Below are 21,598 nucleotides of genomic sequence, written 5' to 3' on the forward strand. Positions count from 1 at the left end.
CGGAGTCACCCATGGGTACGAGGTGTCCACCGCCGCCACCCTGACTCCAGGCGTCGCGCTCCATGGCCACGCGCGACGAGCCGGGCTGCCCCTCGAGGCGCTCCGGGGCTGCTGGATGCCGGCGGATTCGAATCCGACCAATGAAATGCTTGCATTATATCGATTTTGTACATGTCGATTTTCGACGCCTCCGAGCGCTCCGACCGCGTCGCCAGACGTCCCCACAAGTCCATTTACGCGCTCAGGGCGCTCACATCAGCCTATGCAGTGATTTGGCGACGTTCCTGGGCCTGCTGGGCCGAGTTTGAGGCCGGTGTCACCCCCCTTCTAAGGACTGAGCTTTTTTTCGCTGTCACCTTAGCTTCAATAGGGCGGCACTATGCGGTCCGCGCCGCCTTTAATCCCCGCCTAGCACGGCGTCGACGTCGGCTTCGAAGCGCTCCAGCGCCGCGGCCCAGACGAGCTCGTCGATGGCGTCGACGTAGTCCCCGAGGGGCGCCTCGTCCCAGGACGGCTTCGCGCGGAGCGAGCTGAGGCCGTACTTCTCGCGCTGGAGGCCCGCCTGCTGCGCCTTGCTGAGGTGGTGCTGCTTGTCGCGCTGGGCGTAGCCGACGTTGAAGAGGCCGAACTCCGCCGGGTCGACGTCGCCGCCGTGGCGCTTGTGGAAGAGGCACACGGACGCGTTGTACGCCTCCTGCAAGCCGACGAACGCGAAGCGCCGGAGCCGCGCGGCCGCGGCGCGCGCGAGCGCCACGTCCAAGGTCTTCCACTGCCAGGGGCAGGCGACCTGGGACGCGTCGCCGGCGTAGGTCCGCCGCAAATCCGGCGGGACCTCCTTGGGCCGCGTCGCGCAGTAGCAGCCGTGGAGCATCTTCGTGAAGCAGCCCTGGAGGCCCGGCATGGCCGCGTAGTCCCGGGGCCCGGCCATGGCCGCGCTGATGAAGGACCGCCAGCGGATGAAGTGGCGGCTGCCGATGGTGCCCTCGCGGTTCTTCATCTCGCTGCCCCAGAAATGCCGGCCGAAGTGGTACGCGGACAGCGTCCGCTGGTTCGGGCTCCGGAGCACGACGGCCACGCGGGGGTCGTGCTTCGGGTTCTGGATGGGGTAGTGGGCCGCGAAGTGCGTCAGCGAGGCCACGACGCCGTCGTTGTGCAGCAGGCCGAAGCGGTGGTCGTCGCCGCACAGCGCGCCGGCCATGCGCGCGAGCGCCGTCGTGCCCATGGTCCGGCCGTCGGGCTTCGCGAGGTCCGGCGGCGGCGGCGCGCCGAGGTAGACGTCGGGCCGCTTCGCGAGGGCGTCGCAGCCGTACTTGACGAAGGTCGTCGCGAAGGTGCTGCCGCACTTTGGGACGTGCAGCCACTGCAGCTCCGTCGCCCGCTTCTCCGGGAAGGGGCCGGCGCAGAGCCGCGCCTCGTCGCCGCCCGCGAGGCGCGCGAGGATCGCGGCGAGCGCCGCCCGGTTGCGCGCCGCCAGCTCGCGCGCGGCGTCGACGGCGCTGCCGTTGAGCACGGGCGGCGGCAGCGGGTACTTGCCGCCGGCGACGGCGCCGACGGCGCCGGCGTCGTAGAGCGGGCCGTCGTGCTTGAGCGACGCGTCGTCCGGCGGCGGCGGCGCCGGCCGCTTCTTCGGCTTGGCACTGCCGGCGGCGACGGCCAGCGCGACGACGAGCATTCGCATCATCTAGGAGAGGCGCCACCTCCGGACGAATGGCATCATGACGGTAACGTTGATGAAGGTCCGGAGCTTCAAGGCCTTGGCGTGACAGCGGAGGCGCGCCCCGCGTCCCGGGCCGAAGGCGTGCGCCGCGAGCGTCTCGCGCCGGCGTCCGCACCGCCGGAGGCCGCCGCCGCCGCGCCCCGGCGACGCCCGGCCGCGCGCGACGCCGCGCGGGAGCCGCGGGGGCTCGCGGCCGTCGCTTCGCGGCGCCGGCGTCGCGACGAGCGGTAGCGGATGCCGTCGGCGGACGCCGCGCGCCGGGCGGACCGGTGGAAGCGCGCGGCGGGCGTCGCGAACCCGGGCCTCGGGCGTGGACGCTCGGCGGGGTCTTCGACGCGCCGGCGGCCGCCGGCGCCGGCGCGCGCGTCGCCGCGCGCGCGACGCGACGCCCGCGGACTACGTCGCGGCGGTGGACCGACCGCGCACGCGTCGTCGAGCGCTTCGGCACTCCTCGACGAACGCGTGCTCGTGGACCGGGCGCTCCGCGCGCGCGCGCGCGGGACGGCGACGCCGTCGCGCGCGGGCGACCGCGCCGCGGCGGCGGCTCGCGCGCGCGGCGGTGCTGAACGTGATGCGACGCTACGGGCGAAGGCGCGCGCAGCGCGCGAAAAATTGCATCCCGTCGGCCCTAGATGGCCAGATTCGACCTCCGCGAGCGCGCGCGACGGCGGCGGCGCGAGCGATCGCGCCGCCGCCGCGGCGGCCGCGGCTCGCGCGCGCGGCGTGGGCGCGATGCGACGCTGCGGATGGGCGCGCGCAGCGCGAGAAAAATTGCATCCTCGGCCCTAGATGACCAAAAAATCGACCTCAGACCGCGCGCGACGGCGCGCCGCCGGCCGCCGCGGGGACCGCGCGCGCGCCGCGTTGGGCCGCGGCGTCGGACGAACGATCACCGGCGCTGCGCTCGCTTCGCTCGCTACCGTGGTCGCGGGAGCGAGCGAGCGTCGTGGTTTAGTCGTAGGACTACGGCGAAGTATGGCGTGGCGGAGCACGACTACTCTATGTAGTCCTCCAGCAAATCATCGAAGATCGAGGCCGAGGGACGAGCCGAAGCCCCTTCGAAACCCGGCGAAACGACCCCTCCGACCCCTCCTCCGACCCCTCCCGCCTTCTCGGGGCCTCCGGCCCCTCGAAGGCCCGGACCCTCCGGGTCCGGACCTTCGGTCCGTTCCGGAGTTTGAAAATTTTCATTGTGGGCTGCCTAAACATGGGCTTGAAGGGCTTCTTGAACCTATGTTACTCTGCCACAAAAGACTGAGCATGAGGCCTCTCATCACTTGCTGCTTGGTCGCGGTAGCGCTGGCGCTGAAACCCGTCCATCGCCGCGACGTCGTCGTCCATCGCCGCGACGTCTGCGCGACGCCGCTGGCCGCGGCGGCGGCGCTGCTACGCGCGCCGCGAGCCAGCGCCGCCGCCCCAGGATTTGCGGCCGAGGCCGCGAGAATCCCCGTCTTCGTGATCACGACGCCCGACGGCACGACGCCGCTCTTCACGGACAGCTCGGCCAAGGGCGGGCCGCTGGACCTCGCGTTCTTCTTCGCGCAGCGCGCCGACGCCGAGAAGAAGCTCAAGAAGCTCAAACTCAAGGCCGACGAGGGCGCGGTCATGGCGCTGCCGCTCGCGGAAGCTCTAGCGCTCCGGAAGAAGCCCGCGGCGGACCTCGGCGGGACGTTCCAGCTCAGCTCGAACAAGGGCGAGGCCGACGACGCGTCGGCCATCGCGAACGTGGCCATCCAGGCCGACGACATCCCGCTCTTCTTCGACCCGCGCCTCGCCCAGAGGGAGCCGGCGGCCCTCTTCCTCTTCTTCAAGAAGGCGGACCTCGACGCGGCCTGGCTCAGGGCCGCGGGCGGCAAGCTCCGGGACGTCGGCTATCCCAACTACCGCGTCACCTCCGTCCGCGCGCTCGCGGACCGGGCCGACGGCCCGCCCTTCCTCCTCTCGACGTCGGAAACATTTAATTAGCGTCCAGCTTCGCGCGCGCCCGGTCGAGGATGGACCGGAGGCCGTCGGCGGACGCGTCGAGGCGCGCCTCGACGGCCGCGAGGAAGTCGACCTCGCCGCAGGCTTTGCGCGTCGGCGCCGCGCGGCGCGCGTCCGCGGGCGCGTCGCAGTCGATGGTCGCGCCGTGGTCCGCGAGCGTCGCGCTCGCCAGGGACAGGATCTCCGACTGGGCCGCGTGCAGCTTGAGGTCGCGCTGCCACCTGGGCAGGACAAGAGAGCGAAATTCCCAACTTCAAAGGCTCCTATCTCGGCCATTTTCCACTCGTTTCGGCTGATTTTTGGACGAGCGATCATCTCTCGGAACGGCCGCGCGTGGATGCTTTTTCCAGAACGCGCGCGCGCGGAACACTCACATTGAAGCGACGTTGAATCACCCTTTTGCTGCCCTGGCTGCCACTGCTTCGACTTCGTCTTGGGCAGGTCCGCGAGCTCCTCGGGCTCCTCGTCGCGGGGGCGGTCGTGCCAATCGCGCGCCGCGCGCCGCTGCTTCCGCGCGTAGCGCACGCAGGCGTCGCGCACGCGCAGCGCGTCGGCCTTGCGCCGCGCGGCCGCGGCCTCGGCCTCGTCGTCGCCCGCGGCGCGGAGCGCGCGCATGTGGGCCGCGGCCCGGGCGCAGCGCTCCCGGGGCCCGGGGGGCAGGGGCCGGTGGCGCGCGGCGCGCTGCGTCTCGCGCGCCTCCTCGAGCATGGCGTTCCACTTGCCCGTGACGGAGCTCGCGAACTCGTGGACCTACCGGGGAGCGTGGTTCCATCGGTGTACACACACGCCGCGACGCCGCCGCGCGCGGGCGTCGACCCGTCGACGACGGCCTCCCGCTCCCGCATGAGCCAGTCGCCCTCGGGCACGTCGACGCGGAGGGCGACGGCGGCCATCTTCTGACCACCGTGGGGCCGGCGTGGGCAGCCTTAACTGAATCGGCACCATCGACAAAGTGACTTGTAGATGCCGCCTTGTCTAGCAGCCCCGCTCGCGAGCCATTCGAAGCGCCTCCTCGCCGCCGCCCTGACGCTCGCGTCCACAGCCTAGCCTAGCAGCCCAATCGCAAGCCATTCGAAAACAATGCGCCTCCTCGCCGCCGCCCTGACGCTCGCGTCCACGCATGCCGTGCATGACATCGTGGACCTCTATGCCAAGCCGGACACGAGCATGCGAACGCAGCTCGGCGCGCATTTCCAGGACGGTCATCCCGTCAACGCGCTCGTCGTGTTCCACCTCGAGGGCTGCGTCTTCTGCGAGATCACCATGGGCACCATGCTCTACGATACGACCCACGACGGCGCTCTGAACGCGACGGGCATCCAGCCCTTCAAGCTGCTCGTCGACGCCGAGGGCACGCCGAACGGCACCTTCACGTTCTGCAGCGGCTCCGCCGACTGCGTCGCGCAGTCGAAGAAAATCCTCGGCGTCGACCCCGCGGCGCTCGCGTCCTTCCCGACGACCTACTACTACGACGCGGGAGGCGCCGCGAGCGACGTGTCCGACGCGAAGTGCGGCATCGCCGTGCGCCGCGACGGCCCGGCGGGCTGCGCGCCGGCGACGGCCGCGGCGTGCGCGCCCGCGGCCAACGACCTGAGCAACTGGGTCTGCAACGCGGCGACGAAGCACGCGGCGACGGACTGCGCCGCGGCGTCGCCCGCCTGGGAGCGGTGCGCGACGAAAAATTAGCGCGCCGCCCGCGCTAACGTCGCCCTCACATGTCGCAGTGCTCGTGCCACTCGTGGAACACGTCCATGGACTTGTCGTCGTTCATGCCGGCCCACTTGATGAGGGGCTTGCCGTCGGCGTCGGTCTTGCGCTTGATGCGGTAGGCGATGGCGGAGAAGACGAGGAGGAGGCCCACCATGCCCGGGGGCGTGATGTCGTGGCCGTAGATCAGCGCGGAGAGCAGGATGGAGAGGATGATGCGCGTGTTCATGCAGATCGCGAAGATCACGGGCCCGAAGGCCTTGATGGTCTTGAAGATGAAGAGCTGGCCCACGGTCGACGCCAACGAGAAGACGATGAGGTGGATGTGCATGTCCGCGTGGTCGTAGACGAACTCGCAGAGCGCGTAGAGCTCGTGCGTGTGCACGAGCGTCACGAAGGAGAAGACCATGGAGAACGTGTTGACCATGAACATCATCTGGTAGGGGCTCAGGTCCGGGTGCTCGTTGAAGAGGCGCGCCTGGTACTGGCCCGTGAAGCTGTCGAAGAGGAGGAAGAAGAGGAGGAGGATGACGCCGCAGATCGTGCCGCCGACGGTCTCGATCTCGCCGATGGAGTCCTGGCCGATATCCAACTCCTCCGTCGACACGGAGAAGACGGCGATGCCCACGCCGATGACGAGGGCCACGACGTAGTCGTAGGTCGGGTAGACCTTGTTGCCCAGCACCTTGCCCATGACCATGATCGGAAAGAGCTTGAAGCACTTGAAGAGCATCTGCGTCGGGAACGACACGTACTTGAGCGCCTCGTACTGGCACCAGCTGGAGAGCATGTTCGACACGGACGGGAAGGCGAAGCGGTAGGCGACGGCGTTCGACGACGCCGGCGCGAAGACGTAGAGCATCGCGCCCGAGATGAGGAAGCCGCCGAGCCGGTTGAGGAAGACGAGGCCGTACGACGACGTGAAGTAGTCGCCGTTGTAGGGCTTCGTGAGCATGCGCTCCTGGAGCACGCCCCACACCAAGAACGATAATAGTAAACCCGCGACGCAGACGCCCAGCGACGTGAGCACCTCGCGCTTGGTCGAGCTCTCCTGATCCAACGGCGAGTCGTCGAAGACGTTCATGAGCTGGCCGATGGACCCGGAGCGCTTGACCCGCGCGGGCGACGGCGGGGCCTTCGTCTCCGCCACGCCCGCCGCGCCGGAGCCCTCGTCGTCGTCGAGCATGGGCTCCATCTCGACGTCGCCGTCCGCGGCGGCCTTGGCCGGCCGCGGCGCCGACGCGCCCGCGGTGATGCTGTCGGGGAAGTAGTAGTGCTGCAGGAGCGCCGTGATGATCACGAGCGTGATGTAGAGCAGGAAGTTCTGCGCGAGCACGTAGATCTCCGCGCCCGCGCCGACGTCGCGGAGCGCGCCGAGCGTGTGGGCCGCCGCCTCCTTCGTCGGGTTCGCGTCCAGGGCCGCGGCCGACGCGGCGAGCGCCGCCGCGAGCGCCCGGCGGGCCATGGGCGACGACGGCGCCGCCGCCGAGGCGCGACGCGTGGGGAGGACGGCCCCGCGACGCTCGACGACGAGGACGCGAGTGCGTGTCTCGAGCCGAGGCAAGGTTGCGGAGCTGAAGTTTGGGCTCCCGATGATGCAGGGGGGATGCAGTGGGTTATGATGGGGCTGCTCGAGCCTCCCTGAATGGCCGACACCCTGACAATCGTGCTCCTGCCGCCGCGCGCGCAGCCGACGGCCGCGGCGCTGAAGATCAAGCTGCCGCCGTCCTGGCGCGCGAAGCGCATCGGGCGCCTCAAGGAGAAGCTCGTCGCCCAGCGCGACCGCACCCATGCCACCGCGCTCACCGGCGCCCGCTTGAAGCTCGGGCGGACGCTCCTCGACGACGACGCGGCCGTCGGCAGCCTCTTCGCGCGCGAGGCCGAGCCCTGCCTGTCCCTCGAGGGCGACGCGCTCCGCTATCCCGCGTCGCTCGCCGCGGGCGCCGTCGCGCGCGTCCCCGTCGCGGACGACGCGCGCGTGCTCGCGGCGCTGCGGTCGGGGACGCCGGTGGTGATCACGGGCGGCTGCGGCCTCGCGCGGCCCCTCGTCGACGCGGGCTGGTCGATCGACGACATGGCCGAAAGGGGAAGCGACTACGACAAGTTCTCCGCGCACTACGCGCCGAAGCGGCTGAACCGCTTCCCGCGCAAGTACGCGGCCTGGAGCCACGACGAGGCCTCGCGGGCCGGCGGCATCGCGACCTGCTCGCTGCGGTCCTTCGCGGAGCGGTCGCGCGACGACGCGGACTTGGACTTCTACTTCCAGTGCCCGCTGATCTGGTACGACGACGGCGACGGCGACGCCGGGCGCGACGCGGCGCCAGACGGCGGCGCGAAGAGCGCGCCGCTGGGCGACGCGCTGCTCCGCGACCTGCGAAAAGATCGGCTGGGCGTGGCTCCACCGCGTCCGCGAAGCCGCGGGCTGGGGCCGCTTCGACCTCGCGCAGCTCTGGGCCGGCCGCTGCGGCGGCGTGACGCCGCTCCACTACGACGAGAAGGAGAACTTCCTCGCGCAGATCTGCGGACGGAAGCACGTCCTGCTCTTCCCGCGGTCCCAGAGCTTCGACCTCTACCCGTACCCGCCGTCGCACACGCTCGACAACTACGCCATGCCCGACCTCGAGGCGCCGGGCGTCTTCGACGCGTACCCGAGCCTCCGGAACGCGCGGGGCGCGACGGCGACGCTCGACGCGGGCGACGTGCTCCACATCCCCGCGGGCTACTGGCACTTCGTGCAGCAGCTCGACCCGGGCGGGGACCGGCGTCCCGCGAACGTTCGAGAGCCGTCGAAGACGACGAACGTTCGTCACCGACGCGCGGCGTAGGCGAGGACAGCGTGAGCGTCAACTACTGGTGCGACTCGGCGCAGGCCGTGCTGAAGCGGAGCGCGGCGCCGCGCGTCGCGCTCGCGGGGCGGCCGCTGGCGGAGCGCCGCTTCTTCGCGCACCGCATTCTGGAGACCGCGCTCCCGAAGCTCCTGGGCGGCGACGACGACTGGGGCCGCTGCCTCACGGCCTGGGCGCGCGCGGGCCCAATCGAGGCGGCGCGCGGCAACCCGAGGACGCGCCGGACCCTCGAGAAGCTCGAGCTCGAGCTCGCGGACGTCCTCGGCGGCGCGGCCCACGTCGCGCCCCTCCTGGCGGACCTCACGAAGGACGGCCGGCTCTGGCCGGGGACCGTGCGCCTGGTCGACGGGCCGCTCGAGGCGAACGCGGAGGCCGGCGTCCACACGCCCCGGGCCAAGCTCCCGCCGTCCCTCCGCGACGGCGTACGTTGAAGCTCGTGCTTACTTTTTCAAGAAACCTCGCCGGCGGACGTCGAGTGGACAAGGGCTGCCCGGGCAGAAAGCACCACTCCTCGTGCGGGAGCATGGCGGAGTCGCCGCACGCCGGCGGGCCGTACCAGGTCAAGGGCAAGAAGGGGACCATCGTGCGCGCGGGCATCGAGACGGACACGGCCGAGGTCTGCGTGCTCAAGAGCAAGCAGATCGTCCACGCCGTCGCCGAGGCGACGAACGCCAAGGGCGACACGCGCCTGCGCATCTGCCGGCCCGTCGGGGGCTGGCTCTCCCTCAAGACCGTCGTCCCCGCGAAGACGACGAGCCACGCCCTGCCGGCGCCGAAGCAGCGCAGCCCCGGCGGCGCGACGAAGCCCGCGGATCGCCCCGAGCTCTCGGTGCCCGTCGACCAGTGCGAGATCACGCAGCGCTTCGTGAACCTCTTCGGCAGCGGGCCGACGCGCAAGCTCCAGTACAGCGCCATGCCGCGCTACTTTGTGGCCGCCGAGGACGGCGGGAAGCGCGTCTACTTCGACTCGATAGGGGGCATCGTGCCCACGAAGCCCTCGGACGCGAAGCTCCCGACGGTGCCGCCGCGCTGCGGCGACCCGCTGCCGGACGTGGACCGCGAGCCGGTCAAGGACGTCTACCCGGAGCGCTTCGTCTTCGCCGGCGTCCCGTGGCCGCGACGATTTTCGAGAGCTTTCGACCGGGAACGCGAAGAACCGTCGTTACCGACGCGCCCGGTAGGTCTTCACGGACAAGTCGACGCCGGCGAACTACCGCGACGCGGCGCTAAAAGGGTCGTGCGGCGCGCCGGCCTTCGAGCATTCGTTGATCGACGACGACGACGCCGTCTACGCGAAGCTCTGGGCGCCGACGCCCGAGGGCAGGGGCCTGCCGCTGCTGACGAAGCACGCCTTCGACCCCTGGACGCGGTCGTTCCTCCCCGTGCGCGAGGCGTTCGTCAACGGCGGCGGCGACGCGCGGAAGCTCCGGGGCGTCGACATGCGCACGTTCTACGACGAGCGCGAGTCGACGCTCCACGGCTGCGTCAAGTTCGGCCCCGAGGCCCAGGGCGCGCGGAGCCTCACGTGGATCCTGGACCTCGTCCACGGCGGCTGCATCGAGACGGTGCTCCACGAGGCCATGGTCGAGGCGCTCAAGTGCACGGAGGACAGCGAGGCCGTGCTCGTGGACTTCCGGTGCGAGATCCGCGTGCCCCACCAGCAGGGCCAGACCTACCGCATGGAGGCCGTGTGCCGGCTGCCGGAGAAGACGGACGACGACGACGAGGAGGAGGACTTCGACACCATGGTCACCTTCTCCGACAGCGGCATCAGCCGGGACCCGGACGCGGAGGACGTCGAGATGTTCCTGTTCGCGTCCGTGAGCGTCTTCGACGCGGACGACCAGCTCGTGTCCAAGGCCAAGGCCAAGGCGCTCAAGGGCTCGCTGCTCCGGCTCTACTTCGCCAACGACTGCCGGGGCCCCGCGGGGAGGTTCGTCGTCGACGGGCCCTTCGCCGAGCCCGTCTTCGACTACCCGGAGCCCGAGGACCCGCTCCGCTACGCGAAGCGCGACGTGCCGGAGGGGATCGAGGCCGTCGACGGCCTCGTGCACGCCAAGGCCCTGGCCCCCGAGCCCCAACCCGACCCGCAGATCCAGGCGGAGACGCCGTCGACCTGCGAGCGCTACAAGGACTCGGCGCTGCTCAAGGGCGACCCGCGGACGAAGACGCTCTTCCCGCCCGACGACCCGGACCACGAGAAGCTGCGCCTCTCCGACGACCACGACGTCTGGATCAAGCAGATCTGGATGGCCTGGACGGGCGACGTCGAGAAGTCGGAGTGCGTCTGGACGACGGGCCAGGAGGCGGCGCTGCAGCGCGGCATCGACTTCCGCCACTTCTACGACAAAAAGTCGGGCGCGCTCGCGGGCGTCGTCCGCTTCTCCGAGAAGGCCTGCGAGGCCCAGGCCCTGGACCCCGCCCAGGGCGTCTACGGCGTCGACGTCGTCCACCCCGGCGCGCTCCACTCCGTGCTCGACGAGGGCACGGCGGAGCTCATGAAGCTGACGGACGAGCCGAACATGTCGACGCGGAAGTTCGTGCACAAGCTCGCGCCGTTCCGGGCCGTCGCGGGCGAGACCTACGTCGTCAAGATCGAGCTCACGAAGGGCGGCGGCGGCACGGGGTCGTCCGCGCTGTCCACGGACGCCAAGGGCGTCATCGTGGACCGCAACGGCAAGGTCGTCGCCGAGGGCACGACGAACATGGCGCGGCTCACGGCCTTCAACAAGATGCGCAAGGACAAGGTCGAGGAGGGCGCGCCCATGATGCCGTACCTCTGGTGCAAGGGGCCCGGCGGCGTCGACCCCGCGCGCGCCGACGACTGACTTCGAACTCCCCCCAACGCCCCTATTAATCGTGACAGGTCAGGAATCGCCGGGCCCAAGGGGATCTTCAAGTGAAGATCCCCTTGCCGGGCCGGCCAGCGATTCTTGCACTGGCCTTGATCTTGAAGCCCATTGAAATTCGTACGCTTCATTCTCAAGCTCCGAGGATCATCGACGAGCGGCTGCCCCGTGCCACAGACAATGCCCGCGGCGTCCTGCGTGCGCCAGCTCGCGCCGTCGCCGGACCTCCCGACGCGGTCCCTCGCCCCGGCGGCGCCCCTGCGCATCCGCACGTCCTTCCAGCCCCGGCGCGCCCGCGACTTCGACGACGACCCGGAGCCCCTGACGCCCGAGACGCCCTTCTCGCCCGTGAGCTTCCCGTCGAGCTCGCCGCCCCGGGGCTCCTTCGTCTGGCCCGCGAAGCCGCCCAGACCGGCGCCCAAACCCGCCGCGAGGGCGGCGGGGCGGAGCTCCTTCGACGCCTTCGACGCGTCCTTCGACGACATGCCCGAGGCGCTCGTCGTCACGTCCGCGCAAGCGCCCTACGAGGTGCTCGACGTGAACCCGGCCTGGACGGCTTTGTGCGGCTACTCCCGCGAGGAGGTCGTCGGCGAGACCCTGGCCGTGCTCCACGGCGACGCGGGCGCGCTCGCGGGCCTCATGGCGGCCGTCGCCGCCGGCCGCCGCGGCGAGGCCGCCGTGCTCAACGAGCGCAAGGACGGGTCCAAATTCCTCAACTGGCTCCGCGTGTCGCCCCTCTTCGACGACGGCGACCACGTCTGGCCGAGCCGCTACGTGGGCATCCTCGAGGACCACTGCGCGATCCGCGCGGTGCCGTCCTGCTGACTTCAACTTCGCCGGTGCTGGCGGCCCCCGTGCTTTTGTGATATAGACGGCCGGTCGACAAGACCCCCCCCCCCTTGCACGCATAAGCAATCCCGTCTGAAAGAAGGACGAAGCCCAAGGTGCCGTTCGACATATCCCGCGGGCGGGATATGGTATCACCCCGCGGCGCGGAGGAGCGCGAAGCCGCGGCGCGTCGCGCGGCCGCCGACGGCGAGCGGCCGGCGGCCGGGCCGAACCGGCGCCGGCGGCGCCGCGGGCACCGCCGGCGCCGCGGACCGCGCGAAGGCGTCGAGGACGGCGCCCGTCGCCGGGTCCCGGGCGCCGCGCTTCCAGCGCGCGCGCTGCCGCGCCTGCCGCTTCCGCCAGCGCGCGTCGTCGGCCGCCTCGACGTCGTCCTCGTCCCACTGGAAGACGAGGGAGCCGCGGTGGTCGAAGAGCGAGTCCGCGATGCTCAGGCCGTCGTCGTCGCGCTCGCCTGTGAGGAATTAGACCACTGGTTTGGGTGGTCCTGACCAAACTTTGAAATTCTCTAGCTCGATCAAATCGAAGTCGATTTGGTTGATTTTTGGACGAATCGATTGCTTTTGTCGAGTTCTCGAAGCACAGCCGAAGAGCTCGCGTCGAAACTGTCGCATATGCGCACATTGAAGTCGGATTGAATATTTGAATTCCACACAGGCGCTCGCTCGGCGACGCGAGCGACGCGCCGCGGCTCCGCGGCGGCTCGAAGCGGCCGTCGTCGCGGTCCGCGATGGGCGCGGGCGCGCGCCGGTCCGCGGCGAGGCGGTCCGCCGCGGCGCGCGACGCGCGCGCCTCGTCCTCGGCGCCCGCGAGCGCCGCGCGGAGCGCCGCGGCCTCCGCCGCCGGGTCCGGCGGGTCCGGCGGCGCCGCGCCGTCGTCGTCGTCGTCCGGCGCCGCCGCCGCGTCGTCGTCCGCCGCGTCGCCGTCGTGGCCGTTGAAGGCCGCGCGCATGCCCGGGGAGAAGTTGCCCTCCGTCGGCGGCTCCCACTGGACGACGAGCGACTCGCGGTGCGCGTAGTAGTGCTCCTGCGTCTCGGGGTCCAAAACGCGGTGCCAGCCGTCGCCGACGTCCGCGCCCCGGGGCGGCGCCGGCGCGTCGGCGGGCGGCGCGTCGGCGGCCGCGTCGATGGCGCCGTCCTCGGCCGGCGACTCGTAGCCCGGTGGCCGCTCCCACGTCGTCTCCTCCGTCCCTCGGTGAGCGTAGTAGACGTCGTCGCCCGACGTCACCTTGGCCCAGCCGCTCCGCGGCTTCGCCCAGGACGTCTCGTGGGTCTCGGCGTGGGCGTAGTAGGTCTCGCCCGTCGCCTCGTCGACGACGGCGTGCCAGCCGGGCGCGAGGCCGTCGTCCGCGGGCGGCTGCCACTGGGTCTCGCCGCTGGCCTCGTGGACGTAGAAGTCGACGCCGGACTCGCGGTGGTGGTGGCGCGTCCAGCCGGCTGGGAGCGTCGCGTCGGCCATTTGTGGCCTAGTGGGCTGCGTGCTTACGGAGCGGCCGCCATCGTAAATCTGTTGTGGCCGCACTCTGCACGCCCGCGGGGCGCAGCGAGCCGGGGATCTTGTGTCCGTGCATCGCTTCATTTCGCGAGTCGACAAGGTGAGCCGCAAAAAGCTGATCGCCGCCCCGCGCGCGCCGTGGTTTCGGGCCGTACGCGCGTGTGACGGCTGACAGACGCTGTGGGACGTGTGGGCTTTGCGTGGAAGCGCTGCGCCGGCGATTCAAGTCGCCTCGCGTTTGCCAGCGCGGCGTCGACGCCATTCGAGCGGAGAGACGGCCGCCGCTCAAAGCGACGGCGCCCTCCGCCGGTGTCGATGCCCGCACTGCGAAGCCTAGACGTTCCCGAGCTGCCGCCGTCTGGCGCGTCAAAAGGGCCTCGCCCCGCCCGGCGGCGCCGGGACCGACCGCTTCCCCCGATCCGAACCCGCTCCGAACCCCACTCCCCCAAAAACGCCCCCGCACAGACTCTTACCGCGCCGCCCCTCCGTAGGAACCATGCCGAAGGAGATCTCCGACATCCGCGACTTCCTCCAGAAGGCGCGGAGGCGCGACGCGAAGTCGGTCAAGATCAAGAAGACCAAGGGCGTCGTCAAGTTCAAGATCCGCTGCTCCCGCTACCTCTACACGCTCCGCGTCTCCGACACGGAGAAGGCCGACAAGCTGACCCAGTCCCTGCCCCCGGGGCTCCAGCGCAAGGACATCTAAGCGGCCCGCGCGGTTCGCCTCGCTTCGCACGCCCCCCTTAACAAAAACACCACCATCCCTCGCGTCGTGTGCGCGCCGCGGGCGGGCCACGAGCGATTCCCCGGGCCGCACGCGAACGAGCGACTCCCCGGGCCGCGCGCGGGCCAAGAGCGCCTCCCCCCGCACGCCGCCTCGGCGCGCGGGGCCTAGGAAGATCGCCGCATGGTTACTACCGGGGCATGTCGGGGGGCCGCTGCGCGTCGAAGATGGCCGCGAGCTTGGCGCGCTCCGGCGCCGCCCGGAGCTTCGCCGCGTCGACGCTGGACCAGTAGGCGTTGAGCGCCGTGTGGCAGACGACGGGCGCCAGCAGCCGGTGGCCCGTCGCCGCGAAGAGCGCGCCGAAGAGCAGCCCGAAGGGCGCCGTCTCCTTGAGCCAGTCGCCGCGCATGTCGTCCTCGGACATGGACGCCGACGCCTCGGCGCCCGTCTCGTCGACCCAACTCGCGTGGGCGACCGCGAAGAGCGCCGTCGTCGCCGCCAGCGCGACGGTTTCGCCGAGGGCCGGCGAGCTTGAAAGCTTCGTGAGCGCCTGGGCCGCGCCGTTCTGGAGGAGCGCGCGGTAGTAGAGCTCCTCGGAGAGCGCCGCGGAGAGCTGCCAGGCGACGACCGCGGCGAGCGCGACGGGCGCCGGCGCCTGCGCGGCGCCCGTGACGCGCCAGAGCGCGGCCTTCTGGCCCGCGAGCGACGGGTTCGCCTCGAGCGCCGCGAGGACGTCTTCCTCGTCGCGCGAGCCCGCGCCGGACGCGGCCTCGGCCGCGACGGCCGCGCCGGCGCCGAGCGCCGCGTCGCCGAGCGCCTGGAACGGCGTGCCGACGAGCGCGCCGGCCATGGCGACGGGCGGCGGCGCGTCGAGGCCATTGTAGAAGAAGGGCGCGACGAGCGCGGACGCGCCCAACGCGGCGACGAGCGCGAAGACGAGCGACGGGCCCGCCTCGCGCGCCGCGGCGCCGAGCACGTCCAGCGGGCCCGCGGCGTTGCCCGACAGCACGTCGAAGGACGCCGCGGGCCCCCGGGGGCCGCCGGCGGCCGCCGCGGGCACGGCCTTGGCGAGAATGACGTGCGACCGCCGCGACTCGCCGTCTCCTGTAAAACCCATGGACTCGTAGAGCGTCCGCGCGGGCACGTTGTCGTCGCGCACGGCGAGCCAGATCTCGCAGGCCGCGGCGCCGGAGCTCTCCGCCGCCGCCGCCGCCTCGGCCTCGCACCACGCCATCAGCTCGCGCGCCGCGCCCGTCCGCCGCTTCCCCGGCGCGACGCACAGGCACTGCACCCAGAGCACGGGCGCGCCGGACCGCGCCGCCGACGCCTCGCGGCGCACGGCGCAGGGCACGAGCTGCACGCAGGCGAGCGGCGGCTCGTCGCTTTCTTCGCGGACGAGCGCGACGGACGCGGACGCCCTCGCGTCGAAGAAGACGTTCGCGAGGGAGCCGGGGTCGACGAGGACGCCGTAGTGCGTCGCCTCCGTGGACCCGGGGAAGGACTCGCCGCAGAGCTTCGCGGCCTCCTTGAGCTCCGCCGGCGTGCGCGCCACCGTGAGCGAGCGTAGCGTTTGTTCCAGCGCGACGGACGCGGCGCGCGGCGGCGGCGCCGGGGGCCGGCGTTGCGGCGTCTGGAAGGCCGACGCCGCGGCCAAGCAGAGGAGGAGGAATGGGCGCATCTTTGCGTCGGTGGACCGCCGCGGCGCGGCGCGTGCGACCTGGATCCGTCGGCAAGCAGCTCCACCTCGATGCGCCTCAGTTTTGTGGAGATCAGCTTCGCTGTCGCGGCGCTCGAGCTCGGAGGACGCCGGCCGAGGCGGAGTCGTCGATGGGCCGAGCCGTCGCAGGTGTTTGGGGGTTGGAGCAGGCAGTCACTCCCCGTGAGCTCCGCAGTCCTCCAGCCGGGAGGCCTTTTACCGCCGCCCAAGCGCGATTGGCCCGCACGCCGAGCGCAGCACGATGGTTCAAAACTAGCTCTGTTAGCAGCCAGCAACTCGCAGTGTGAGCAGCAGCGATATGGATCCCGACGCGCTCGACGTCGTGCCGCTCATCACCCAGTGCGACGAGCTCGGCGCCGACGGCGAGTCGCTCCTCCGGGTCGACGACGCCGGCGTCGCGCTGCTCGAGGCCCTCGGGGGCGAGAAAGTGAGCGTCGTCGCCGTCGCCGGCATGTACCGCACGGGCAAGTCGTTCTTCCTGAACCGCCTCGCCGGCGCCGCCGGCGCGAGGTCCGGCGGCTTCGGCGTCGGCGAGACGACGGAGCCCTGCACGCGCGGCGTCTGGTTGTGGCGGTCGCCGGGGCTCCGCGCGGCCGACGGGTCGACGCTGCTGCTCATGGACACGGAGGGTCTCGCGTCGGCGGACCAGGACGACTCCTACGACGCCAAGATCTTCGCGTTAGCGCTGCTCCTGAGCAGCTACTTCGTGCTCAACGTCGTCGGCGTCATCGACGACGCGACGATCGAGCGGCTGCACCTCGTCAGCGAGGTCACGAAGCGCGTCGTCGTCGAGGGCGAGCACAAGGTGGAGGATGAAGATGAAGCAGCAGCCCTCGACCGGTCCGCGGCGGCCCTCGCGGCCCACTTCCCGCCGCTATTAGTGCTCGTCCGCGACTTCGCCCTGAAGCCGACGCGCGACGGCCAGCCGATCACGGACGCGGAGTACCTCGAGGACGCGCTGCGGGACCGCGGCGGCGACGCGGGCGACAACAAGAAGGCCCTGCGCCACGCGCGGCGCGACGCGATCCGCCGGAGTTTGCGCACGTTGTTCCCCGCGGGGCGGCGCGCGTGCGCCACCTTGGTGCGCCCCGCGAGCGACGAGGCCGCGCTCCGCCGAGCGACGTTCCTCGACGACGACGAGCTGCGGCCCGAGTTCGTCGCCAAGTTAGGGGCTTTACGGGCGGCGCTCGTCCTCGGCGACGCCGCGGCCGCGCCGCTCGAGCCCGCGAAACGGAAAATCGTCTGCGGCGCCGCGGCGACGGGCGCGTCCCTGGCGGCGCTCGCGCGGCTCCACGTCGCGTCCATCAACGCCGGCGCCGCGCCGTCGATCAGGGGCGCCTGGGACGCGGCCGCGCGCGAGGTCAACGCCAAAGCCGCCGACGACGCGGAAAAGTGCTACGACGACCACGTCGCGTCCAAGAACCCACCGGACGACGACGACGCCCCGGCGAGGGGCCTCCCGGAAATCGACGACCCGGCCCACGGCGCCGTCGAGGACCGCTTCGCGGTCTACGAGGTCCACAAAGACGGAGCGAAAAAGGCGATGGCGGTCTTCGACGGCGCGGCGTGCGACGGGCCCGACCGGCCCGCGCGGCGGAAGAAGCTCCGCGTGGCCCTGGACCGCGCGGGGAAGCGGTTTCGGGAGAGTTTGAACGCGCGGTCCGACGCGTGCTGCGCCGCGCTCTGCGCCTCCGCCGCGGCGTCGCACGACGCGGTCGTCGCGTCCGCGGACGACGCCGCGGCCCTGGCGCGGGCCTGGGGCGACCACGCGCAGGCCCTCGACCGGGCCTGCCGCGGGCCGCGGCGCCTGCGGCACCTCGCGGACGCGCTCGCGGCGCGGGCTAATCCAGGGCTCGCGGAGCCCGCGGTCGCGCTCGCCGAGGCGCGCGGCGCGGCGGAACTCGCCGACGCCACGGCGCGCGTCGAGGCGGACCGCGACGCCAAGGTCGCCGCCGCCGAGGGCCGCGCGGCCGCGGCCGACGCGCGCGAGGCCGACGCGCGCGCGCGCGCCGAGGCCGACGCGGCCGCGCTCCGGGGCCGCAACGAGGCGCTGGCCGCGGACCTCGACGCCTGCCGCGACGCGAAGCGCGCCGCGGAGGACGCGGGCGACGGCGAGCGGCGCCGCGCCGACGACGCCGAGGCGCTCGCCGCGCGGACGCGGGCGTCGCTCGACGACGCCGCGGGCGAGATCGCGACGCTGGAAACCGCCGTCGCCGCGCTCGAGGCCGACGTCGCGGCGAAGGACGACGCCCTCGGCGTACTGCGGCGCGAGCTCCGGGACGCCGCCGCGGCCGCGGAGTCCCGGGCGGCATCGCTCGCCGCGGCGCTCGACCGGGCGGCGCGCGTCGACGCGGAGCTCGCGCGCGCCGAGGACGACGCGTCCGCGGCGGCCCTGCGCCACGGCGACGCCCTGGAGCGGCGCGACGAGGCGCTCGCGGCGGCCGCCGCCGGGGCCACCGCGGAGGCCGCGCGCGCGGACGCCGCGGAACGCGAAACCGCCGCCGTCAGAGCGGAGCTCGCGGCGTCGGCGACGGCGCTCGCCGACGCGACGACGGGCCGCGCGGCCGACGCGGCGGCGCTGGAGCGGCGCGGCGCGGCGGCGGCGGCGGCCGCGGGCGTCCTCGGGGATCTGGTCGCCACCGTCTGCGCGACCGCGGCGCGCGAGAAAAGGGAGGCGTACCTCGGCGCCAAGGTCGCCGCCGCGGAGCGCCGGGCGGACCGGGCCCAGTCCGCCGCCGACGACGCGCGCGCGGCGTCGCCCGCGCCCGTCAAGGCCGTCCGCCGCCTCTTCAGCGTCGGCTCCGAGGTCATGGACAAGCTCGGCGGCGCGTGGCTCGCGCACGTCGACGAGGAGCTCGAGAGCTTCGACCCGGACGCGGGCACGCCGCCGAAGCCGAACGCCGACCTCCCGGGGTTCCCGACGGCGTAAGGCGCGCGTCACGGTGGGGGGACCTTCAAGAGGCCGACCTTGGCCCAGGAAATCATGTTTGTGTCGGGGCTCCAACCGATCGACCGCTGAGCGCGCTCTCGCCGCGGCGGCGCGGGCTGCCCCAATGGAGGAGGAGGACGAGGACGACGGCGAGGACCGCGGCCGGACGGCGCCGCGAAACGCGTCCCAGCCGCGGTCGCGGAGCGTCGGTCCCATGGCGGCGCCCGACGAGCCGGAGGCCGAGAGCACCGACGACCGCGAGGCCTACAAGAGCTCCGGCGTGTCGACGGCGCGGCGGGACCTGGACCAGATCCCGCGGTCGCAGCGGCTCCAGAAGCGCCAGAAGTCGCCCATCGGGCTGAGCCTCGTGCAGCTCGAGGAGATCGGTCTATTGGACTACGACGAGGACGAGAGGCCCCGGTCGGACGACGCGCCCGACGCCGCGCCCGAGTCCGCCGCGCCGGCGGCGCCGGAGCCGCCACAGGCCGACGACGCGCCGCCGACGTCCGTGTCGGCGCCGGCGTCGCCGAAGCGCCACGCCTCCGGCTCGTCCGACGACGCGGCCGACGAGTCCGCCGCCTCTCGCCGCCGCGACATGGACCGGCGGTCGCGGACCGTGCGCCTCGAGACCCGCAGCCGCGAGCCCGCCGACGCGCCGGGCAAGCAGCGAACCAACGGCCACCGCTCTTCCAAAGCTTCGTCGAGCTTCGTCGCGCAGGACAAGCGGCGCGCGCGGCCCCGGTCCGCGGTGCCGCGCGAGCGGGGCAAGGCGGGTCCGCGGCCCCAGTCCGCGTACCCGCGCGTGCTGCGCCCCGAGGGCTGGGCCGCGCCCGCCAAGGCGCTGGGCGCCGCGGGCCCGTCGAGCGACCTCGACGACATCGTCGAGCACGACGACGACGACGGCGAGCTCGACGCGTTCGAGGGGCCGCACGAGACGCTGGAGCCGAGCGACCGCGACTCGTCGCGCGAGCGGCCCCGGGCGTCGGAGCTGCTGAGCTCGGACCACGCGGCGCGCTTCTACCGGGACCGCGGCGACGGCCCGGACCTGGCGGCGCCCGTCTTCGAGCCCGACGGCCGCGCGGCGTCGACGCGCGGCGGCGCGGCGAGCCCCGGCCGCCGCGGCCGCCGCGCGCCGGAGATCTCCTTCGCCGCGGCGCCGCCGGGCCGTTTCGCGGACGGCGGCGACGGGATCATCCTCGACGGCGACAACCGGCCGCGCCACCCCGCGGCGCCGCGGCCGGGGCGGCCGCGCATCGCGCGGCTCGAGGGCCACCTCCGCGAGCTCGTGCTCCGGCGCCGCGCGTCGACGGGCCGCACGCTGACGCAGATCTTCGCCCACTTCGACCGGCGCGTGCGCAAGTGCTTCGACGCGCGGGATCTGCTCGAGGGTTTGGTGGATTTGGGCGTCGGCGCGACGCTGGGCGACGCAAGGGCCTTGGTGCGCCGGTTCTGCCGCGACGCGCCCGACGACGCGTCCCAGCTCGCGGTGCACCTCGGCGATTTTGCCGTGTTCGTCGACGACCCGGACCACGACGCCTTCGAGCGCGACGTCTGCGAGGCCGTGGCGAAGCGGTTGCTCCTGTTGCCGCCGTCGGCGCCCGCGCCGCCGGCGTCGCCCGACGGCGGCGCCGGCGGCGACCCGGACGGCCCGCGGCCCGAGTCGTCGCAGAAGGCCGCCGCGCGTGCCCTGCGGGCGGCCTTTGGGGACGAGCCCCGCGTGAGCCGCCGCGCCTTCGCGCGGGGTTTGAGGGCCGTCGGGCTCGAGGCGCTCTCCGACGGCGACGTGCGGCGGCTCGTCGCGCGCTTCGACACGGAGCACGACGGCCGCTGCTCCGCGGCGCGCTTCGCCAAGATGGTGCGCCGGTCGCCGGAGTGGCGCGAGAACGCGTGGCTGCGGCGCGTGCGGTTGGCGGCCGCGCGCGAGGCGGACGTCGCGTGCGACGCGGCGCGAAGGTGCGGCGGCCGCTGGGCCAACGGTTTGGACGAGGCGCTCGTCGAGGCCTGCCGCACGCTGGGGCTCCGCGTCTTCACGGACGCGGACCTCGCGTGGATCGCGCTCGACGCGCTCGAGGCGCCGCTGCCGACGGGCTGAGTCCCGTGTGGAACTCAACCGCTGGTTCGGGGGGTCCCCGCCCAACTTCAGAACTCTCTAGCTCAATCACATCGAAGTCGATTCGGCTGATTTTTGGACGAATCGATCGCTCTCGTCGAGTTCTCGAAGCACGGCCGAAGAGTCCGGCGCAATCCGTTCAATTACGCGCACATTGAAGTCGGGTCGAAGATGTGAGTTCCACGCAGGCTGGGTCGAGGCGCGCGGCGCGCGCGGCCGCGACTTCTACCACCACCTGCGGAGCGGCGTCTCCGTCTGGGAGCGGCCCCTCCTGGCCGAGTTCGCCCACGCGGCCATGGACCACCAGCGGCGCAAGGCGCGGCGCCGCCGCCGCCTCCCGGACGACGACGACGACGGCCCGCCGGCGGGCGACGACGACCGCGGGGGCCTCCCGGGCGAGCCCTACGACGACGTGGACGTCCGCGACGACGACGACGACGACGACGACGCGTCCGAGGCGCCCGCCGTCGAGGTGTCGCGCTTCGCGGCCGCCCACCGGCGGCCCGTGTCCGCGTCGCGCGTCCGCGGCCGCGCGGCACTCGAACCTTCGATCCGACTTCAACGTGCGCGTCATTGGACGGACCGGACGCTTCGGTCGTGCTTCGAGAACGCGACGAGAGCCATCGATTCGTCCAAAGATCAGCCGGATCGACGTCGATTCGATCGAGATGGAGCA

At 72.6% G+C, this 21,598-nt stretch overlaps 4 protein-coding genes across 4 annotated transcripts; 2 read left to right on the forward strand and 2 right to left on the reverse strand.

The window, feature by feature from the left end:
• Positions 1–381: 381 nt before the first annotated feature.
• Positions 382–1,672, reverse strand: AURANDRAFT_70782 (expressed protein; the record flags this gene model as incomplete). Its single annotated transcript, XM_009035850.1, has 1 exon — positions 382–1,672. A coding segment is annotated over one exon (1,289 nt), but the record flags the coding sequence as incomplete, so codon positions are not given.
• Positions 1,673–5,411: 3,739 nt separating this feature from the next.
• AURANDRAFT_20912 (hypothetical protein) lies at positions 5,412–6,491 on the reverse strand (the record flags this gene model as incomplete). Its single annotated transcript, XM_009035849.1, has 1 exon — positions 5,412–6,491. One exon carries the CDS (start codon positions 6,489–6,491, stop codon positions 5,412–5,414), a length of 1,080 nt encoding a protein of 359 aa, XP_009034097.1.
• Positions 6,492–13,938: 7,447 nt separating this feature from the next.
• Positions 13,939–14,148, forward strand: AURANDRAFT_21514 (ribosomal protein L38; the record flags this gene model as incomplete). Its single annotated transcript, XM_009035352.1, has 1 exon — positions 13,939–14,148. The coding sequence occupies one exon, from the start codon at positions 13,939–13,941 to the stop codon at positions 14,146–14,148; it is 210 nt and encodes a 69-aa protein (XP_009033600.1).
• Positions 14,149–16,163: 2,015 nt separating this feature from the next.
• On the forward strand, positions 16,164–16,661 carry AURANDRAFT_20854 (hypothetical protein; the record flags this gene model as incomplete). The annotated part of the gene is made up of 1 exon (XM_009035353.1): positions 16,164–16,661. A coding segment is annotated over one exon (498 nt), but the record flags the coding sequence as incomplete, so codon positions are not given.
• Positions 16,662–21,598: the final 4,937 nt, after the last annotated feature.

Source organism: Aureococcus anophagefferens (assembly GCF_000186865.1).
Source record: "Aureococcus anophagefferens unplaced genomic scaffold AURANscaffold_3, whole genome shotgun sequence".
Classification (NCBI taxonomy): domain Eukaryota; class Pelagophyceae; order Pelagomonadales; family Pelagomonadaceae; genus Aureococcus; species Aureococcus anophagefferens.